Source organism: Leucopleurus acutus (genome assembly GCF_964270905.1).
Source record: "Leucopleurus acutus genome assembly, chromosome: 12".
Taxonomy (NCBI): Eukaryota; Metazoa; Chordata; class Mammalia; order Artiodactyla; family Delphinidae; genus Leucopleurus; species Leucopleurus acutus.
Genome location: NC_139154.1, coordinates 28,265,011 through 28,285,643, shown reverse-complemented (window position 1 = coordinate 28,285,643; position 20,633 = coordinate 28,265,011). Strand labels below are relative to the sequence as shown.

The window sequence follows — 20,633 nt, the reverse complement described above, 5'->3', positions numbered from 1 at the left end:
CCGTGTGTTCATACTTGCACTGGCCTCGAGGCTCCTGGCACATGTTTCTTTTTTATTGAATCTTGCAGCGGAACAGAGGCTCTGCAGCTCGCGGTCAAGTGTCACCACGTATGTTCCTTCTCGATGCCGAGGAGCTGGAACCCCGTGGGGTCTCGGGGAACAGCGACCCCAGTGCTTGCACTTTCACGCTAAGTCCCCACTCGGGCACCAGGGCCCTCTCAGGCCAGAGTCACTGGACCCACCCAGGATGAAACCGCTCAGAAGCCGCTTCCATCAGCACTGCGGCAGCGGCGGCTGCAGGAGGGCAGCTGGCCCACGAGATAAGCCAGAGGACAAACCACAGCAACAGCACAGCCCAGCCAGGAGGGCGTGGCCCCGGCGATGAGACCGGCGGCAGTGGGGAGCGCTCAGGCCGCCTGCAACGCCCCCTCCCGGGCAGCTCCCCTCTCCCAGGGCGTCGCCCGGCTTGCCCTTGGAGGGCAGGGAAAGACGGCTGTGATTCCAGCCTCAAGGATTTTGTGGAAACAGCCCAAATCTCACCTGCCTTTAAAACTACCCAGCCTCCAGCTGTCCTGCCAGGAACCTGTGATCACAAGGGCGTGTATCCGGAGGAGCTGGAGGCATCTGATAGCATATAATGGTTTGCGAAATTCCTCACCAAATAAGCGAGGACTGCTCTGAGAACATCACCTGGTGTTCAAATTTGCTTATGAAGAACAGCTCAGTGGTCGTAAGATTCTAGGAATAACCTACCCAGCCATCATTTACATGGTACCATAAATGGCTGTCAAAAAAAAAAAAAAAGGCAAGATGAGCACAGGACTTAGAAACAGGGCAGCAAGTGCGGGGAAACAGCTAAAATCGTTGACGGAGGGGGCCGTGGGGCGGGAGAGTGATAAGGGGCAGTTCAGAGGACCGCTTTTCCATGACACATCTGTTAGTACTAATAAGCCTTTTAACACTTTGTACACGTATAATTTCGATTAAGGTAAAAATTAATAATATTCATTCTAAGCATGAGAAAACCACCAGGCGAATCCCAACAGAGGGGCAAATTCTACAAAATACTGAACACCTACCCACTGCTCTTCAGAACTGTCAAGCTCATCAGATACCAGGAAGTGTGGGAAACTGTCACAGTCAAGAGGACCCAGAGACATGGCAACTAAATGTTATACGGTATCCTGGATGCGATGTGGGAAGAGAAGAGGGGCATGAGGTAGAAACTAAGGAAATCTGAATAAAGTGTGGACTTCATTCATGATAATTTATCAATATTGGTCCACTAATAGTTACAAATGTACCATACTAATGTAATTTGTTAATAATAAAGGAAACTACGGGCAGGATATATTGGAAAAAAATAGTATAGACAAAACAGTGCAGCAATCCCTCCGTGAAAGCCCTGCTTGTCGTTTGAAGAATCCACAGCGGTCCTTACAATGAAGTCCTTCAGCTGCATCATTGTTAGCTGTTTGGTACGTTATTTTTACACTGAAACTGTCCTGCAAGGTGATATGAGGGAAATGCAGCTTGTGAAACGTACACACACAGCTCCTTTGCTTAAAATCATGCACTCATGTCACGTGGTGGCCCATCTGGGGTGAGGCAAGATGTCCTAAATGTGGGAGCTGGAGGACAGCCTTCGGGGGCGGCCCCCTTCCCTTCCCGCAATCAGGAATCTTCAAGTCACTAATGGTGGCCTCTCGGAACTCTTTCTCAACTTCTAAGTACCTATAAACGGTAATTTTTATTTAAAAAAAGAATTTTCCATTGCCATTACGGATGACATTTCTGCACATTTTATCTACAAGTGGTTCCAGGTAACAGTCTAACTTGAGGACTCTGAGCTTTGCTGTGCGACTGGACTTTCCAGGCCAGAACCTGACACGCTGTCCACTCACAGCTCAGAGATGCCGCCTTGACTGACCGCTAAGCCCAGCCATGTCCTGGCTGGTGCAGCAGCCTCGGGATGTGTTTGGAGGGGCCCTGGGTCTCCCCGCCAGCTGTCTGAAGGCTGGAGGGAACCCTGATCTCTAGAACTCAATCTTGGAAGACGGAAAATGTCTTTCCAGCATTTCAGTAATTAAAGAACAGTTTTACAGTTAAGCGAGTGTTACAGGAAACATGCTAACGTTTATGTTTTATTTTCATGACTCTGCAGGGGGTTAATGATGATAACCTTCCTCTGTAGCAAATTTGAATTATTTTAATTATTATTACACACTGATGGTGGATAATTGACATAAATTGATAATAAACTGATAATTATAAAAACATTCAACAAATAACCCAACCAGCGGTTCCAGAGACTTTACGAGAAAAGGATGAGGCACTAGAGCAGAGTCACCAGCTGGCATTTTCCTGGGCGGTCCTGTGGAATCACTCTTCACTCCTCCAGTCAGGCCAAAGCCAACCCTTCATTTCCCCTCCTATGGGAAAGTCAACACCCGGTTTTTTCCCCAAAACTATTCTTTCTGTTCTTCCACCTCGGTCTCAGCTCAGCCCTGCAGCATCATCAAGTTTCAGCCTAACAAGCGGGTGACGCAGGGGCTGAGGCCCATGACGAGGACCACCCCCCACCCCCCTGATACAGAGATGTCAGTTTTCTGCTGTGCACGGGGACCATCAGAAGGTAACAAGAAAATGTGGATGCACGTTGACATTTAGAGGCAAGGCGAATGCCCCAAGTAATAAGTAAACACGGAGAGAAATTCCCTTTGTTTCCAGGTCCCAAACATTTGATGCCGTGCACACGGGCAGCAGCAGAGTCCGCGGCCCGTGGAGGACACGCAGCCCGGAGGAGGGGCTGGTCCGTGGCCCCGTCCACGTGTGGTCTGAGGTCCACACGCAGTTTTCTAAGTCTTGTTACGTCCTCTCCCACTTCTGCTTAATTACAGCGCAGATGGGGCATTGGTTGGCCCTAAACCAGAGGGATCAATACAAAATAGGTCAGTTTGGAAATGGGCAGAGATGTACTTCATTTCTTTTTTTTTTTTTTTTTTTTTGTACTTCATTTCTATCACGGAAGTGCGGGGGCCACCAAAGATGGAGTTCCAGTTTATTCTGGCTTAATATTTTAAAAATAGTTTGGAAATTTAAAAATATTAGATAATGATCTTCTTACTTACTTTGTAAGTGCAGAAAAAATTTCCAGGTCAAACGTATTTCTTCTCCCCTGTGATTTCAGATCTTCTCAGCTTAACTCATCTTTATCAATGTTGAAAAGGAGAATTGATGCTGAATGAAGTCATGCTTGGAAATAACTGCTCAGCTCTCCTCTGCCAGGCACAGGGGTGGGGAGTTAAGAAATGTGACCTCAAGCGTGCTTCTGGGGTGAGTGCCAAGCAGATGCCCAGCATCAAAATTTGGGCTGTTATCGAATTCTAGGGGCTTTTTTAAAGCATTTGGTTAGTAAGTAGCACTGTTACATTGTGTATTTAGTTTTACCCACACATCATACACAAACGGTCTGATCTAACAGTGTAATGTGGTATAGGAGTGCTAATTATCTTGTGAAAATAAGCGTGATAAATCCCAATCTAAATATTTTGGGGCCCCCAAATTTTTCCATGGTGACTTACATAAAGGGCATACGGAGAATACCTCATTTTCATAATGTTCATAATTATTTCATATTCAGTAATTATTTTCATAATTATTTCATATCAATCTAGAAATATTGAAATCCTATTAGTACTGGACTTGCAAATGTCATCCTACATTAAAGGACTGCAGACACATCAAATGAAGTAAAAGTATAAGTATTTTATATATTTACAACCCACTGGTATACTCTTCACTGTTAGGTTGAGAAAGCTTTGTTTTTCAAAACTAATTCAAATATTGTAAGTTCTGAAAATAAAATTTCAAAAGGAATCCATGAAACAAGCCTCCAGAATAACCTTCTTTTTTCCTTTGTCAGTTTTTGGTTTCATTTTCCATTACTGTCTACTGTTTACTGTGTAAATAAATGTATAAGTATTAGGCCAGAACTTCTTGAAATAAAGAAGTAATCACAAGAAAAATGTGGAGTCAAGAGTTCACCTTCGAAGGGGAACAGGTCAGGAGAGGGCTCTGGAGTCTGAACCAGAGGGTCGGATGAGCAAAAAGAGGGCTTCGTTGGAACTTTATGAAAACGTGACTGAACAAGAGTGGACCGGACGCGAGTGGGAGAGGGCTCCGCTGAGCGCGGCAGGGACGCAGAGCCTGCGGTGCCCGGAACCTGCGGCGGGCGAGCTCCAGGCGGGGCTCAGCCCTGACGTGCTGGCCGGCAACAGCCGCAGCTGCCCACGCCTCCCGCAAGCCCAGCGGCTGCAGAAGCCGCTCGCTCTCCACCAGGGGGGTCGCGGGCAGCCCCGCGTGTTGGGCAGAGCGAGGCAGGCAGGGCCACCCATAAATACTATTTCAACTAGGAGAGCTTCGTCGAGTTACGCGGTTCGGTTACCAGGACATTTAACACGGCAGCCCGGCCGTGCACAGTGGTAAGAACATAGTGTGCCTGTTTCAAGTCTTATTCGATTAGCGTGAGGGCGACGTGGGGAAACGTGCGGGGTTCAGGGCTGGGAAGAGTCTCCCAAGGGCCCCGGGCCTGGACCTGCCTGCCCGCCGCCGGGAAACAGCGGGCCACGCACAGGGCGAGGCCCTAAAGACAGAAAGACCCGCGGCAGCCAGGGAGGCAGGGAAGCTCAGTGGGCAGGTAGGACAGAGGGTGTGGGCGTCGCAGGCCACCCACGGGCTCCCCAGACCCCCCCAGCGGCTCCGGGGGAGCCCCTCCGACGCGGCCAGACCTAACCCGGCTGCACAGGCTGCAGGCCTGAGGGACATGGGGCCTTTAGGGAAGCGGCTTCCCGTCCTCGGCGCCGTGCCAGCGGACTCTTCTGCGGGCGCCTTGGGAACATCAGCGTCTGGGCCTCGGGGTCCCCGGAAGGGAGAGTGCCAGGCACTCGCTCCCGACCTCTCACAATCACTCACACCCCTCCCCGGCCTGGCCTGGCCCCGGGGGGTGGGTGCGGTGTGGCCCCGACAGAGTGAGGCCGCACAGTGGGGACCCCGCGGGAGACACGGTGACCCCGGCCAGCTCACTGGGCGCCGGGTATTATGCCAACCGTGACCAAAGAACCAGACCTGCTGGCTGGGAACAACCTGCGCACGGAAAAGCTGACAAGGGGTGGAGGCTTTGCTCCTGGACTGAGCAGGTGGGCCTGCACAGAGCCCGGAGCAGCCGGGGAACGGGTACTGGCTTCAGAAACGCACCCTGAAGGTGAACCCTGGAAGGTCTCGGTTTAGATGTCCTGACACACGGGATTCCTTGAACCACAAAGCAAGAAACAGATGTTATAAATCAGAGTTGCTGGTTAACAACTGTGTTCAGGGCTTCTTCCTTCTCTGGGGGAGGTGCTCTGTCACCTCCCTGTCTCCGAGGACACGTGGAAGGAGGTCGTGCATGTCTGGCTAAAGGCCAAACAGCATGAACAGCGAGTCATGGAGCCCGAGCTGGTGGGAACCGTGGGTGGACCAGGTACGTGGGAGGATGCCCGCACGGGGTCGGGAGCCTTGGTCCCCTCTGTGACCTTGATGTCGGATGGCAGACAGGAGAGCCTTCTCAACTCCAGTTTTATGCAAGCAGACCTCTCGTCATTATAAACGGGCTGTGGACCCCTACTGGGGAAACATCTAACCATCTTCCTGGGAGGAAGGAAAGTGACAAGAGCACAGTGGGTTTCCGGCCCAGAATTCTGTGACGGGTGTGGACTCCTGCCCAGAACGGGGTTCCCTGCTCGCTCTGCGGGGCCGCCCCGCGCATTGCGGATGTCTGACCTCATCGCTCTCCCCTCCCCACTAGATGCTGGTAGCAACTCCCTTCCAACCTGACATTTCCGTGTCCCTGGCAGGTCTCACTCCTCTTCCCATCACACCGGTGCTCTCCCCTCACCTCTGCTCCTAATTAGCAGACAGTGGATTTTTAAAAATATCGAAGGACAAAATACTGGCTTCATGTTTGCAACAAAATTCTCAGCACTTGTGTGGTTGGGTGAACACCCAGGCCCCTTCGAGATGCTGATGGGAGTGGGTCTCATTTCCCATCCCTCACGCTGGTTGTTCAATGTCCAGTGAAACTGAAATCCCGTCACGGCTCACAGGTGTGGAATCAGCACCTGGTCAGCCCCACCAGGTGTGGGGCGTCGACCCCCCCAACCAAGGTGTCGACCCCCCAACCTAACAACCCAGGTGTTAGGTCCGGCAGGGGTAAGGGGTCTCCCCAAAGGGCTCAGTTGGTGCGGAGGGTCCTCCCCCTGAGCGGGAGAGCCCTGCCGACCTCCCCCTCCCCACTCCAGACCCCTGGGCACCTGCCCACGGGCACCATGTGGTGTGGTGTCAGCCCTGCCTGGCTCTGGGGCTTGTGAGATCCTGGGACCCTGAGCTTTCAGAGAGAAGGTCCACCACGAAGGATAACTTGCACAGGACACGAGACTGTCGGGGCTGGTGATGGCTGAGACGCACACAGGTGTTAATGGCCCTGAAATGTAACAAAACGCACCGCTGATGGGCACCTACCCCCAGATGCTTGGCCCTTACCTTTGTTTTGCTGTCAAAGCAGGTGAATCCCAGAGCGAAGTCCACTGTGAAGCACAGAGTGTCTCCTTGCCAACTGCACATGTACGTTTTGGACTAGAAAAAAGTATTAACTGTGAGAAAACATTCTTTAATAATGAGGTTTAACATTAATCAGGTAGTTACAATACTTCCCCCCATCAAAACCTATTTTTTTAAAGGTGTTAACGTGTCAACCACCTGGAGGGAACCTGGAGGCCCGCGGTCACACGAAACCTGGGACACGGCTCACACGGGCAGCGTCCCTAGCTTTTGGTCTGTCAGCAAATTGTAGAAGTTGGACCACCTGCATGGGCGTCACTCTAACTAGAAATAAACTAGCAGAAGACACAGAGTTCCATTCGCTGAAGCCTCTTTGAAACACATCCCAGAGCAGTAAATCCCTGTTGGGACTCATTCCAGAAGGACCATCCCTGTTGCACAAATGGGGGGTATTGTTTTGCTCCTACAAATTGCCTCGGGACAGGTCAGGCTGGAAGTGTGTCCAGGAGAACCTAGACCCGGCTGTTCTTGGGAAACAGTCCGAGAGGAGTTTGTTGTAAAACGAGAACAAAGGACAGAAAAACGGCAGCAGCGACGTCACCAAAACCCAAACCAAGGACCGAGGACCCCTCACAGGTGGCAGATTGCTGTGAGGGGCCAGCATCCCACCCTCTGGGGCTGGTTCAGGTAGGGCGGCCTCAGCTGTCACGTGAACTTCTGTGGGCCCAAACCAAACTCCACGGGCCACCTGGTTTCCAGGGACCAGCGCTGTGAGGATGCGGGCACACGCAGGCACATACACACATGTGCACACACAAGCACACGCACGTGCACACAGGCCGCGGGCGCACGTCCACACTTCCAGCCACGTTGGGCAAAAGCACAGAAACGCACAGGCCTGTGCTCTACTGTCTGGGCACCGCTCTTAACATCAGGTGTGACTGCAGGAAGGTGAACCCTGAGGTCCCGGGAGCACAGTAGTTACAACCCTGAGGTTAACCTGCAGGTAAAACGCTCCACTCAGCGGGGAACCTCACCATCCGTCTGGACAGGAAGACGTGGCAGTGCCCTGTTCCCTGAACCCGCAGGCTTGTGACTTGCTGGCTCTGGGGAGTGTCAGTCACTGTGTCTTTTCAGCCCCGCCCTGGGTCTCCTCTGTGGGGACTCCGATGACATGGGGGCTTCATCCCCCGTCCGCCCCTTTACTCCCTGAGCCTTGCCTCCAGCGGTCCTGCTTTTCGCCCTGAAGCTTCCCTGTGTCTGCTCTGTAACTCACCGCCTTGATCGCTTTGCTGAGACTTTCCAGTCTCCATCTGTTTCAACGTGTTGGCTCTTGTTTTGGAAGTGCGGTTATCGGGGCTGCTGGAAAGCACCTGTGGACGCTTCTGACCTCCTATGGGCTTCACGTTGGCTTCTGTGGTCGTCTCCGTTCATTCCAGATCTTCCAGGTTCTTGGCAGGAGCAGTGACTGTCGATCGACACCTGACTGGTTTTGAATTTCGAGACCCTTAATCTGTTCTAAACGCTCTGTTCCGCCCGACTTTCTCTGACGCATCTTCCTCAGGGGAGGGAGCCGCCCTGTAGCCGGGTTCCCCGCTTGGCCTCTGGAGACGCAGGGCTCCCTTTCCTGCCGGGCAGCGATGGGCATCGGCCACGTGGTCCCCACGGACAGCCTGGGGCGTTCCTGACTCGGCCCCCCAACAGCACTGGCAGGGCTGGGGCCTCGTCCAGCCCGGCGCATGGGGTCAGGTGAGCATGAGGTCACCCTGGAGGAGGGAGGCCCCGACCCAACCTGACCGGGGTCCTCGCAGGACGGCGGCGGCAGAGCAAGTGACGGGGGCCACGCAGCAGCGCCGAGCCGTGCGCGTCCCCGTGAAGACGAGAGCTCACGTGACGTCAGCTCTGCACGCTCACGTGACGTCAGCTCTGCACGCTCACGTGACGTCAGGGCTGCACGCCGTCCGGGACGCGAGGACTGATGCTGCCGCAGCCCGGCTCCTCTCCCGCGGGCACACGTAGCGGGAAGCGGGCAGGAGTAGTCACGACCTTCAACGGTGGGACCCAGGTTTCTGTTCATGAAGGTGGATCAGAACACGCCACCGCCCTGAGGGGAGGCGCGGAGGGAGAAGCTAGAGGCGGCTTTGATTTCCCCGGAGCTGCCGCTTGAGGCTCCGCGTTGGGCAGGGACCCGGTGCTGGTGTCACGTGAGAACTGCGTCTCGGGAGCCCCGGGAGGACCGTGTTCTGAACCGCTTCTGGGGCGAGTGTCCATCGCCTTGTGTGTCCTGCACTTGGGCTCGGAGCGGGAAGGCCGGGGGCACGTCCCCTTCACTCCCGCCCCCGTGAGCTCAGCCCTCTTCTGACGTGAGGATCTGTTACCAGGGACACTCTCCGAAGACCGTGCTTTTCTGAGAAACGTGATCTGTCTGCAGACCCCGGGCCGGGCAGGTGTGCGTCCTGCCGCGCGTTCCCTCCGAGCGGGGCTCCCACGCCGGCAGGACATCCAGGGAGGGTGCTTCGGGCGGGTCAGTGGGTGGCTGAACAGCGCAGGGGGTTCAGGAATCAGGGACCGCCCCGTAAGACAGGCAGGTAGTCCGTGCGGGTGGGCTGCTTGCACTTCGTCCCCTAAACAAAGGGGTGACGGTGGCCCCAGCATGCTCGGGTTTTGTGAAGATCAGGTGATCAGTACCTGTGTAGCTCATAGCAGTGCTTGGTACGTGTGAGCACCAGACGGGTGAGCAAAGGCTCCTGTGGGTGCTCGTCGGTCAAATTCTAAGCTAGGTGAACAGACCGTAACGCAGTGCTGGGTGATGTCGGGCGCCGCCAGGCTCGCTAGGGAGAAGCTGCGGGTGAGCTCTCCACCCCCGGCAGGGGCCACGCCTTCTGCAAGTTCTACTTCAGGAGGCGTTTCCTCCTGTCACAGCACTTCGGGGGTGCGTTTTCCATGTCCTTATGTAATGCCTTTGGGGAAAGTTAAAACTAAGGAATACTTGAGGCAGGAAGATGGGTAACTATTTTTTATTTTTTTTTTTTGCACTGGTCTCTCACTGTTGTGGCCCCTCCCGCTGCAGAGCACAGGCTCCGGTCGTGCAGGCTCAGCGGCCGTGGCTCACAGGCCCAGTCGCTCTGCGGCATGTGGGATCTTCCCGGACCAGGGCATGAACCCGCATCCCCTGCATTGGCAGGCGGATTCCCAACCACTGCGCCACCAGGGAAGCCTGATGGGTAACTTACTGAAGAGGACATTTCCTTTTTAAAGAGTCTCTCTCCCCGTATAAGTCTCTGCACCCTTTGGGGAAGTGAGGCTGGGAAGTTGATGTCATCCATGTAAGTGGGGAGCAGAATCCTCGGTGAGCAGGTGCTGTGCTGGCCCAAGACACAGTGACCTGCTGTGTGTGGCGTCCGTCCCTCTGGAGCCTGGGCCGTTAATCTGAAAGGAGCCTGGGCCAGACCCACCTGCTGAGCTTGGCAAGTCTCCAGGGAGGCTGGAGCTCACCTGGGGATGGGGAAGGTGGCCTCAGCCTCTTTGGGAGCACGTTCGACCACGAGAACGCTGGTGCTGCTGAGTGCCATTGTGGAGTCTTCCCTGTAGTCTACTGGTGCCAGGTCCCAGCTCCAGCCACCAGCCAGTCGACACCAGTCCTGGGACCCTCCAGGCTGAGCAGCCAATCCTGTGGGGACCCAGGCCCACCCACCAGAAAGCCAGCACCAGCACTGGGTCCCGCCAAGGGATCTGGTGCCACAAACAGGCCTGGACCAGCCCTGGGCACCCCCAGGCCCTACACCTATTACATCGGGACACAGGCCCACCATCAGCCTCCAGCAACCTCTGCACAAGGCAGGGCGTGGCAGCCAACAGGGCCAGGGACCAGCCCAGCCTGTGACCGTGCCCAGGCAGTCAGCCAAGCACCCCGCACGTGGAGGTACCACTAGAGCATACAGCTCTGACGACCAGAGGGGAGTGTGCTGCTAGAACCCTCAGGACGTCTCCTACATAAGGCCACGTCTCCAAGACTGGGAAAAGTAACTGGCCCACCTGATACACACAAGTAAACATAGAGAAGTAGGGACAGTGAGGCAGCAAAGGAAGATGTTCCAAAGAAGGAATAAGATAAACCCAAGAAGAAGAACTAAGCAAAGTGGAGCTAAGCGATCTACCTGATGAAGAGTTCAAGGTAATGATCACAAAGATGCTGAAAGAACTCGGGAGGAGAACGAACATAGTGAGGAGTTTAACAAAGAGTTAGAAAATATATACAGAAGAACCAGACAGAGCTGCAGAAGACTAAAGCAAACAGAAAACACACTAGAAGGAATCAGCAGTAGACTAAGTGATACAGGGGAACACATCAGTGAACTGCAAGACAGAGCAGTGGAAATCACCCGAGCCGGACAGAAGGAAGAGCCTTAAAAAATGAGGACAGTTTAAGACAACATCTGGGACAGCCTCAAGCATATTAACATTCAGATGATAAGGGTCTCAGGGGAGAAGAGAGAGAGAAAAGGGCTCAGAACGTAACTGGAGAAATAACAGCTGAAAACTGCCCTAACCTGGGAAGGGAAACAGGCATCCCAAGTCCAGGAAGCACAGAGTCTCAAACAGGATCAACCCAAAGAGGACCACACCAAACACACTGTAATTAAAATGGCAAAAATTAAAGTTAGGCAGTATTAAGAGCAGTGAGAGAAAAGCAACAAATAACACAGAAGAGAGTCCCCGGGAGCCCCGCAGGCCAGAAGGGAGTGGCAGGACATTCAAAATGACGGAAGGGAGACGCCCACGGCCAAGGACATTCTACCCAGCAAGGCACTCGCTCAGCTTCGATGGAGACGGCCAAGGACATTCTACCCAGCAAGGCACTCGCTCAGCTTCGATGGAGACGGCCAAGGACATTCTACCCAGCAAGGCACTCGCTCAGCTTCGGCCAAGGACATTCTACCCAGCAAGGCACTCGCTCAGCTTCGATGGAGAAATCAAAACCTTCACAGACAAGCAAAAACTAAAAGGCTTCAGCACCACCAAACCACTTAGCAAGACATGTTAAAGGGATTTCACTAAGTGGAGGAGAAAAGACCACAGCCAGAAACATGAAAATTATGAAAGGAAAAATCTCCCTGGTAAAGGCCAGCATACAGTAAAGATAGTAGATCAACTATTATAAAGCCAGTAGGAAGATTTTTAAAAGGTAGTGAAATCATCTATATCAACAGTAGGCACTTAAGGGATACACGAAACTAAAGAATGTAAGATACGACGTCAGAAACTTTAAACATAGCAGGAGGGAGTGAAAGAGCAGGTGGATAGAATGCATTCAACTTAAGAGATCATCAGTTTAAAATAACACGCACAAAACCACACACTCACACACACACACGCACTCACAGACACACACTCTCACAACATACACAATACACACACACAACACACTACACAACACACACGCACTCACACACACACAGACACACTCACACTCTCACAACGCACACTACACAACACACACATATGCACACAGACACACACACAAACACACTCTCACAACACACACAACACACACAGTCTCTCACACGACACACATACTACACAACACGCACTGACAACACATTCATACACACACACACACTCTCACATACTCTCACACACAGACACACTCACACACAGACACACACACACACACACACACACACACACACACACACACACACACACACATATATATGTTGATATATACATAAACTTCATGGTAACCAAAACCCAAAATCTTCAGAAACACACACAAAAAAGAGAAGGGAATCAAAACATAACACTAAAGACAAGTCATCATACCACAAATGAAGAGCAAAAGGAGAAAGGGACAAAAGAGAACTACAAAACAACCAGAAAAATAATTAACAAACGGTCAATAAGTACATACCCATCAATAATTACTTTAAATGTAAATGGAATAAATGTTCTAATCTAAAGACACAGAGTGGCTGAATGGATACAAAAACAAGACGCATGTACATGCTGCCTACAAGAGACTCACTTCAGATCTAAGGACACACACAGATTGAAAGTGAGGGGATGGAAAAAGACAGTCCATGCAAATGAAAATGAAAAGAAAGCTGTGGTAGCCATGCTCACATCAGACAAAATAGACTTTAAAATAAGACTGTTGTAAGAGACAAAGATGGACACTACATAATGATCAAGGGATCAATCCAAGAAGATCTAACAATTGTAAATATTCAGGCACCCAACACAGGAGCACCTCGATATATAAGGCAAATATTAACAGCCATAAAGGGAGAAATTGACAGCAACACAATAATAGTGGGGACTTGAACACCCCACTTACACCGATGGACAGATGAGACAGACAAGAAGAAAATACTAGCCTTGAGCGACACATTACCAGATCTGTCTGTCTGTCTGTCTGTCTATATGCCATCTATCATCTGTCTATGTATCGGGGGGCGGGGAGAGAGAGGAGGAGAGAGAGAGAGCATTGGGGATAGCAAAGCAGCTTAGGCAATAGCAGCAGATGATGGACACTGCCTGAAGGACGTGGGAACACAGGTTATTCACACAGCTGAGTTGAGGCCGAGAGATCAGTGACAGAGCAGTTCTGGGAGGGGAGGGACTCAGAGACACATGTATAGGTGTGGATGCCAAAGGACCGGGTATTTCTCAGTGCTAGTGCTTATGTGTATATATATAGATGAACATCTCACAGCGAATGTTTAGTAAGTGTTGAGTTGTGTGACTTACAAATAAAGCTGAATGTTTCCATCAAAAACAGAAATGTTTATTTTATAAGACAATGTATGGATGCAGTATTTGGAATTGGTGATTTTGTTGGCAGTGCCTTTAATGTTCTACTTGTTTTCTGAAAACTTAGCTCTAAGTGAAATCTTAAAAGATAAACCCAGGTTAGTCTTGTCTTACTCACGATTACATGGAGTTCTTTTTCTAGGGATACAAACATAAACTTTAAAAGAAAGTAGTTTGCAGTCTTATGCCAGAAGGCAGTAGATGTCAAGAAACGTACCCTAGTTTTAGATGTTTTATAAGTTTTTGGGAGGCAGCTGATCCGTGATATCATATGTTGGAGACTTTGGGTTTATAGTGAAAAACTAGGACAGGATCCCCCCATTATTGAGCTTGGATTCCAGATAAATGCTTGGACTCGTGACTCTCAGCCACATTTTCAGGTCACGTCAGTGTTCCCTTCCTGTCCTCATCCATCAGAACCAGAATGGTTACAGCCTGGAAAGAGGAAGGTTTAAAATGCGAACAAGTAATAAAAGCTAATTTGGCTGTGCTCTTCCATGATGGGAATGCTAATTGGAGGACAAGATTGACCCCGAAATAAATTCAGAAGCAGAAATAGAAACGTTACGAGCAGCGCTCTGAGTTCTCATTTAATTAAATTAAGCTGTGATGGTTTTTAGAGAAATGAGTTGCTGAGCTGTAACCTAACCCATACTCCAGCATCTTCCTGGGAAATCCTCAGAAGAGCTCATCTGGGCCAAGAACAGCACTGAATAGCACCTCTCACAGTCACACAGATGTCGGCGATTCGCTCTGGAGACTTGCAAATATTTACTGTGGAGATTACTCAATTTAGGCTTTTCAAACAAAATTTCCAAGGATAGCACAGCTCCAGTAGTCTAGATATGTTTTCTCATCAGTGGCTCTGTCGGTGTTCAAACAGCTGGAGAAGGAACACGGGCTCTTTAACTGTTTAATCCCCAAACGGCAAGGATGCTGCGGCCCACTCGAATCCCTAAACGCTGCTCAGCGGCTACCTGTTCTGCACGGGTGGAACCCAAGGGTGACCAGGGTCCTTGAGGCCTGGGGTCACACTACATCCAGAAGGAAAGCATGGAAAACTAGGGTGTGGACGGAGGACGGGCCGCAGATGCAGAAGGAGCCGCGTGGGTGCTGCAGTGTGGGAGGGTCAGGGGCGCAACACGGGGTGGTCGGTGTGCCCCGAGGATCGAGGCCCACAGTCCGTCCAGGGCACAGGCAGTTTCGTGGGCCCAAGCGGCCCGCCTGGACCTGCCTGCAGGGTTGTCCCCGGCTGCATCGACGCAGGGCTGCAGGAACACGAGGACGCACGCTCTCTGCCACTGACAAGTTAGGTTAGGATCTGGGGGTGGACAGGAGACACACAGGAGCCTGGGACGGTCCCCCTGCTGTGCGTTCGTGCTTCCGGCCGAAGGACAGCCGGGCGGCACCCCCAGGCCAGAGTGGAGGTCCGGGGGGCTCAGGCAGACAGGAGGACGGGTGGTAGAGCCCTGACGCACAGCCTGATCTCGAGTGCTCGGGAAGACCTGGGTTCAGGGCATCAGCGCGGGGGAGGGCACAGACCATCTGCCGTCCTCCTGGCTGCGGCGGGGCTCGGGGGCATCTGCGAGGCCTGGAGGACGGGCTGCCCTCTGGGCAGCAGCTTCCCCGGCATCAGAGGATCTGAAGCCCCAGCCCCGGTGCTCCTTTCAGCTCAGCCGCTGACCTACTACGGCCACGTCTGCCTTAACGTCTGCATTTCGAGCATCTTGATTATATTTTAAACATAACTTGGAAAGTGGAGGTGCAAGTTCTTTGTGGTAAAGGGATGAGCAAAGGGGGCTCAACTCACTTTAATGGACAAAAGTAGAGGCAACACCAGGAAATGCAGGGGTGCTCTGCTGACAGGGCTGGCTGTGAAGGGGGAAAACACTCCAGGAGCAGGAACTAAAGACACCCGGGCTGGAAAGACGTTCCAGAGAGGGCTGTGCTGTAAAGCCAGGGAGAGCCACAGTGAGTTATGCGCGACGAGATTCTGCAGATACAGAAGCTGGATTCTCTTGTTTGGTAGAATCTGGGAGGATTATAATTTTAAAACCTCTACCGCACAGATGCCACTTAGCCCACCTTGAAGCCCGGCTTCCTCAACAGACTGGCGGAGTTCTGACTTCAAAAGCACACAGTTGCACTTTCTTACATCCACAGTGTTTCCAACTGAAAGAGTTGTCAGTTCATGAGCAATAAGCGAATGACAGATTCCCTGGGAAGATGTTCACATCATCAGAGACAACTGCAGGTGAGCAAGGGCATCTCGGGGCCCCAGAAGGGACCAGGCTTGGTTTCCGTGAACGTCTGCGTGGGACCCGCCGTGTGGACCACAGATTTCACAGAACATCACACAGTTGAAGGGACGCTCCCTGCTCCCTCCTAGCCCTGAGCATCAGGGGACTCATCCCGAACGAGAGAGAAACGATGGCACAGAATCCTTTCACATTCAAAGCAGTGCTGATAAATGAAGGAGCTGCTCCCAAGTCCTCACCCAGAGCGACTGACTCCAGGCCAGGAGGGAGAAGGAACCCAGAACTTCCGTGTGGAGTTAAACCCACCCCACGATGCTGCATCTGTTTTCTCACTTCTAGCCATGCGAATTCCCCCATGAAGGGCAGCTGCTACTTCCAACAACGCGGATCACGACCCACACTACCTCATCCATTTAGTCCCTACACACCCCGATCTGGGAGAGATTTATTTGCTGTCCTGAAAAGGGAGAAGCGACCCAGTCACATGAGCTGTTTTATGTTCCTGTTGGATCATTAAGTTTGAGAGGAAGGGCCACTGAGTGCCTTAAACTACGACACAGGTCCCGGTGAATCACAGTAAACACGCTGGCGAGCAAACACCAGGGGCCTGACTGCGCCGCTGGCCGAGGGCGTTTCCCTTAACGGCGCAGGAGGCCCTTCCCTCACAGTGAGTAGAGAGGCTGACGCAACCGAGACGAAAGCTCTGCCTGCTTTCCCCTAATTTCACCCTCTGCGTCTGCTGGGCGCACTTGACGTAGGGACCCCGGCGAGAAGCGCCCAGCTCCTGACGACGCCTGATTTCTGGAATGCTCGCTACAGCTGCTCTAATTTACGTCTCCGGTGCCCAAGCAGGTTTAACCAGAGACGACAGCGAGTCGCTCACCCCCGTCCTCTGCACGTCCAGGAAGGTGGCCCTCTGGAAGGACAGCTCCCACGCTGCGAGCTCGCTCCCCAGCTCCACGCTGAACACGTGGCTCCTGCCGTGGCCGACGAGGACGCTGAAGCAGAAGGGCCTGTGCTCCCCGCAGGTGGGGTCCTGGAGACCCAGGCAGAGGCTGGTTTGGGCCCAGCAGTCATCCGGAAGCCAGAACTGAAACAGAGAGGGGGGCACGCAGGTTAGAGGGGACGCCCCCCGGGTGACCGCCCGGGACAGAGGGGCCTCTTCCAGGCTGGGGGCTGGGGCCGCACTCCACCAGGCGACCTCCTGGCCATGCGCCTGGATTCAGGAGCGGCGTCCCCCGACGTCGCTGCCGTGGAGACGGGCCTGTAAGTCAATATCTGGGAGTCAGTTATGTCCACCTGCCAATGCTCTGCAAGCATCTTGCACCTAAACCATCAGTGGCCACAACTTCTGCTTCTATGCTTAGCTTTAAAGATAAAGAAAAAAGTCACGAGACGTTTGTGCTTAACTTGAGCACAAAATCAGCAAACACTGAAGAGAGCGAGACCGCACGACTCTCTCCGCTCTGCCGGGGTCCCTGAAGGGTCCCCACCCCTCAGCCATGTGCGGAGCACCTGGGGTCCCCCAGGGGCACTGGGCCACCGAGACCTAACTACGTGAGCCCAGAGGTCCTGGCCACACAGAAGACGTGTTTTAGAAATAGTTTCAAAAGCAAAGGTTGAAACAAGAAAAAAGAGCCGTTATTCAGTTCCTGATTAAACATTTAAGCAGAAGACGTGAGTCAGCCCCAGCGCGTCCGTGGGTCACAGACATAGCGGGCGGATGTCCCGGCAGCTCTGAACCTCGGGGCGGGGGGTCTCCGCCACAGCCTCGCCTGAGACATGAACGCACCCACCCAAGGAGCAGCTGTGTCGGGCTTCACTCAGGGATCAGGAGAGATGGGGCCTGGGGCCTCAAACGAGTCCGCGTCTCAGGCCGGAGCCTGCTCTTCCCTTCCTCCGTGTCTCTCTGTCTCTGTGTGCGTGTGTCTCTGCATCTCTGTGTCTCTGTCCCCTGGAGATTCACGTCTGTCTTCGTTTCCCGCTCACCCACCCACTGCACAGACACCCTGAAGAGTCCGCGCCAGGCCCTGCACTAGGGTGGCCTCTGCCCGCACGGCCTCCCCGGGGACGGGGAAGCAGGTGGACATCCTGCCAGGGCTGCTGAGCAGCTGAGGGGACATGATGTGAGCCACAGCCCGGTGGCAGCAGGAACAGAGGCTGCCCACAGGCCAAGCCTTCACCCCCCGACTCCGAGCTATTCAGATCCACGCGGGCTGTCCCGCCAGGCCACACCCACGACTCACACTGGTGGCCAGAGTTCATTCCCAGAATCCCCGTGCCCCACCTGTGGGCTGGGCTGGTTTTATGTGAAATACACTTCTGCCCACTGGGCCCAGGCTTGTGAGAGCAGTGGCTGCTGACGGGGGTGGAGATGGGCGCACGGGCTCTGGGTGCCCCCTGCCTTCTCAGGGCCTCGCGGCGGCTCTGCAGGCCCCGATCCGCGCTGTCCCCGCTTCCGCCGCCCAGGGACCTGTCCTCACACGTCACTCAGGCACTTGCTGCCTTGTGGTGTGTGACGTGAGGGTGCGTGTGCGTGCGTGTGTGCGCACGGGTGTGGTGTGTGCTGGTGCATCTGTCCTGATCCTAAATGAACACGGTACAGAGGCTGCACCTGGATTTTGGGGCCGCCAGATCCTTGGCCTCAGCCTGGCATATGCACAGAAACCCTTCAGGAAATAAGATATCAGGTCCTAAGTCGAGAAGTGCAAGATGTGAGTCACTGGCCTGACTTCTCAGGAACTCCGTCCATAACTACTGACCTTGAGTGTCAGGACTGACCACCAAAGAAGGACTCTTAGCAAGGGTTTGTGCAGGTGGCACCGTCGATGGTACGGCTATGTTCTTTCCTGTACTGGTGTAGGTGGGGGGCTGTGCGCTGCTATAGGAGAAAAACAGGCTTTGGAGTCAGACAGACAACGCTTGGGACCTTCCTGGCCAATTATCAGCTGTTACCCTGAGCTTTTCACTTCTCTCTAAGCCTAAATACCTGAACCATAAAATGGGGTGTAAGAGAATGGTTGTCATGGGTTTAAAGGAAGCACGGATGAAGCGCGTAGCACCTGCATCCTCGCCCATGTGGCTGGTTTCTGTTTACACGGAGCCCACCGTCCACAGGCAGTGCGGAGTCGTGGCGTAGACTGAACTTTCACATCTAACGTATAGCGAACTGTCTCCCGACAAAGTCAGCGACTACACAGTCCAGCATCAGGTTTCCAGCTACCCACTCCTGATATGGCCCCCCTGCCCCAGACTGTGAGAAGACAGAAACCATCCTGGGTTCACTTTTCAGACAACAAAATGCAAAGACTATTTTAGAAAATTACCTGGACTTTTTCCTGCTTCTATTTATTTGAGACGATTATAGCAACAATACAGGAAACTTAAAAGACAGATCATTCTATTATGATCTATCTTTTGTCATCTAATTTGTTTTTATATTTCCTCCATGCAATGTCTCTTTGTACACATCATTCTATAAATGTGTAATGTGGTTTTAATGGAGGACTTGACATATACGACCCTATTAGGACTTTATTTCTCAGTAGTCATCTGACAATTGTCCTAATGTTCACTACTTAAGAATATCATTAAATATTGCCATGCTCACAGCTATCTGACTCTTGCAAATTCCTTGTTTTGAGTCAGTTCTGAGGAGTGAGCTCATTTGATCGAGCAGTGAAGTGTCTGCGAGTCTTCATTTGAATGGACAAACCTCAGCTCTACGCGCAAGAACAAACAGAAGAGTTAAAAATAACGTTTGAACCACCTGAGAAATCCAAGAAAGGACACTGAAGGATCTCATAGATGTGATTACTTTCTGCACCTCAGACTGTTGAGCCTCACAAAAGATAACGCGCTATAGATGCTGTGACGTGAGTGAAATCACTGATCGATACACAGCTCATTTCCCCGGGTATTTTCTGTAGCTTCTTTTGGAAGCAGGAGCTCAGTTCTTATGCACTGCAATGTGTTGTTAAGACTGAAAATCGGGAGCGATTACAAAATTAAAGGTCCCTGAGCTGCTGTGGCACCCCCCAAATCACTTCCCGCGGCCTGACCAGTGGCAAAGGCCCCTTCCTGACTCTGGGCGCCCCCTGCCGTCCCCGGAGCATTTATGGTAGGAAACCCATCCCTCTAAACCTCTCTCTGCCCCCTGGAAGTGCAGACCTTTTTAAAGCCTCCGCCGGTTCTACAGGGCGAGCCTGGGTGCTATCCACGCCCCTGGGCCGCGAATGCCCAGGAATGGGGCCCATCTTCCCATCTCTGCGGGCGGGAGCCCCCCTCCGCGGGACCCAGGCCAGGCCGCACAGACACTTCCCTCCACGAAGACGGGAGAGAGGCCCGTCTTCCTTTGGGAGGGGCCCACCTGGGCCACACTCCCCCAGCTCGGGGACCCCTGCCCTTTGTTTCAGTGGAGTTGAGGTCGGTCTCTGCCCCCAGCGATGTCTTCCTTGTCTGTTTAACTTTGATGGGTCCAGGTTTTCTCTGACAGGACTTGAGGAGAATTGTATTCTCCTTATTCACAAGGCTGCACTTGAGAGGTGGCTGGAGAACAGGTCACAGGAGGACACTCCAGAGAGCTTCCCGCGAGGCCAGCGCTTCTGACAGGTGAGGCAGAACAGGATTTAGAGAGGTGGCATTTCAGGTCAAAGGTCGTGGACTGTTTACATTTTGATAGGCCCTTCCTCGCATTGTCACCAACCTTTTCATCTTTGACAGCCTAATTGGCAAACATATTATTTCACGGTTTCCACTTGCATTTCTTTTTCACTTTTAAAAAATTTTTATTTTGTATTGGAGTATAGCTGATTAACAATGCTGTGTTAGTTTCAGGTGTACAGCACAGAGATTCAGTTACACATATACATGTATCTATTCTTTTTCAAATTCTTTTCCCACTTAGGTTGTTACAGAGTATTGAGCAGAGTTCCCTGTGCTCTACAGTAGGTCCTTGTTGGTTAT

The 20,633-nt window shown here is 52.5% G+C and overlaps 1 protein-coding gene across 1 annotated transcript in view; it reads right to left on the bottom strand.

Moving 5' to 3' along the window:
• Positions 1–20,633, bottom strand: part of SNTG2 (syntrophin gamma 2) — a gene marked incomplete at both ends in the record, with an annotated part of 199,834 nt that overhangs the window by 7,686 nt on the left and 171,515 nt on the right. Inside the window, 2 exons of the mRNA XM_082851560.1 lie at positions 6,580–6,672; positions 16,552–16,758. Coding sequence (XP_082707686.1) covers positions 6,580–6,672; positions 16,552–16,758 — 300 coding nt within the window. The remainder of the gene's footprint in view (positions 1–6,579; positions 6,673–16,551; positions 16,759–20,633) is intronic.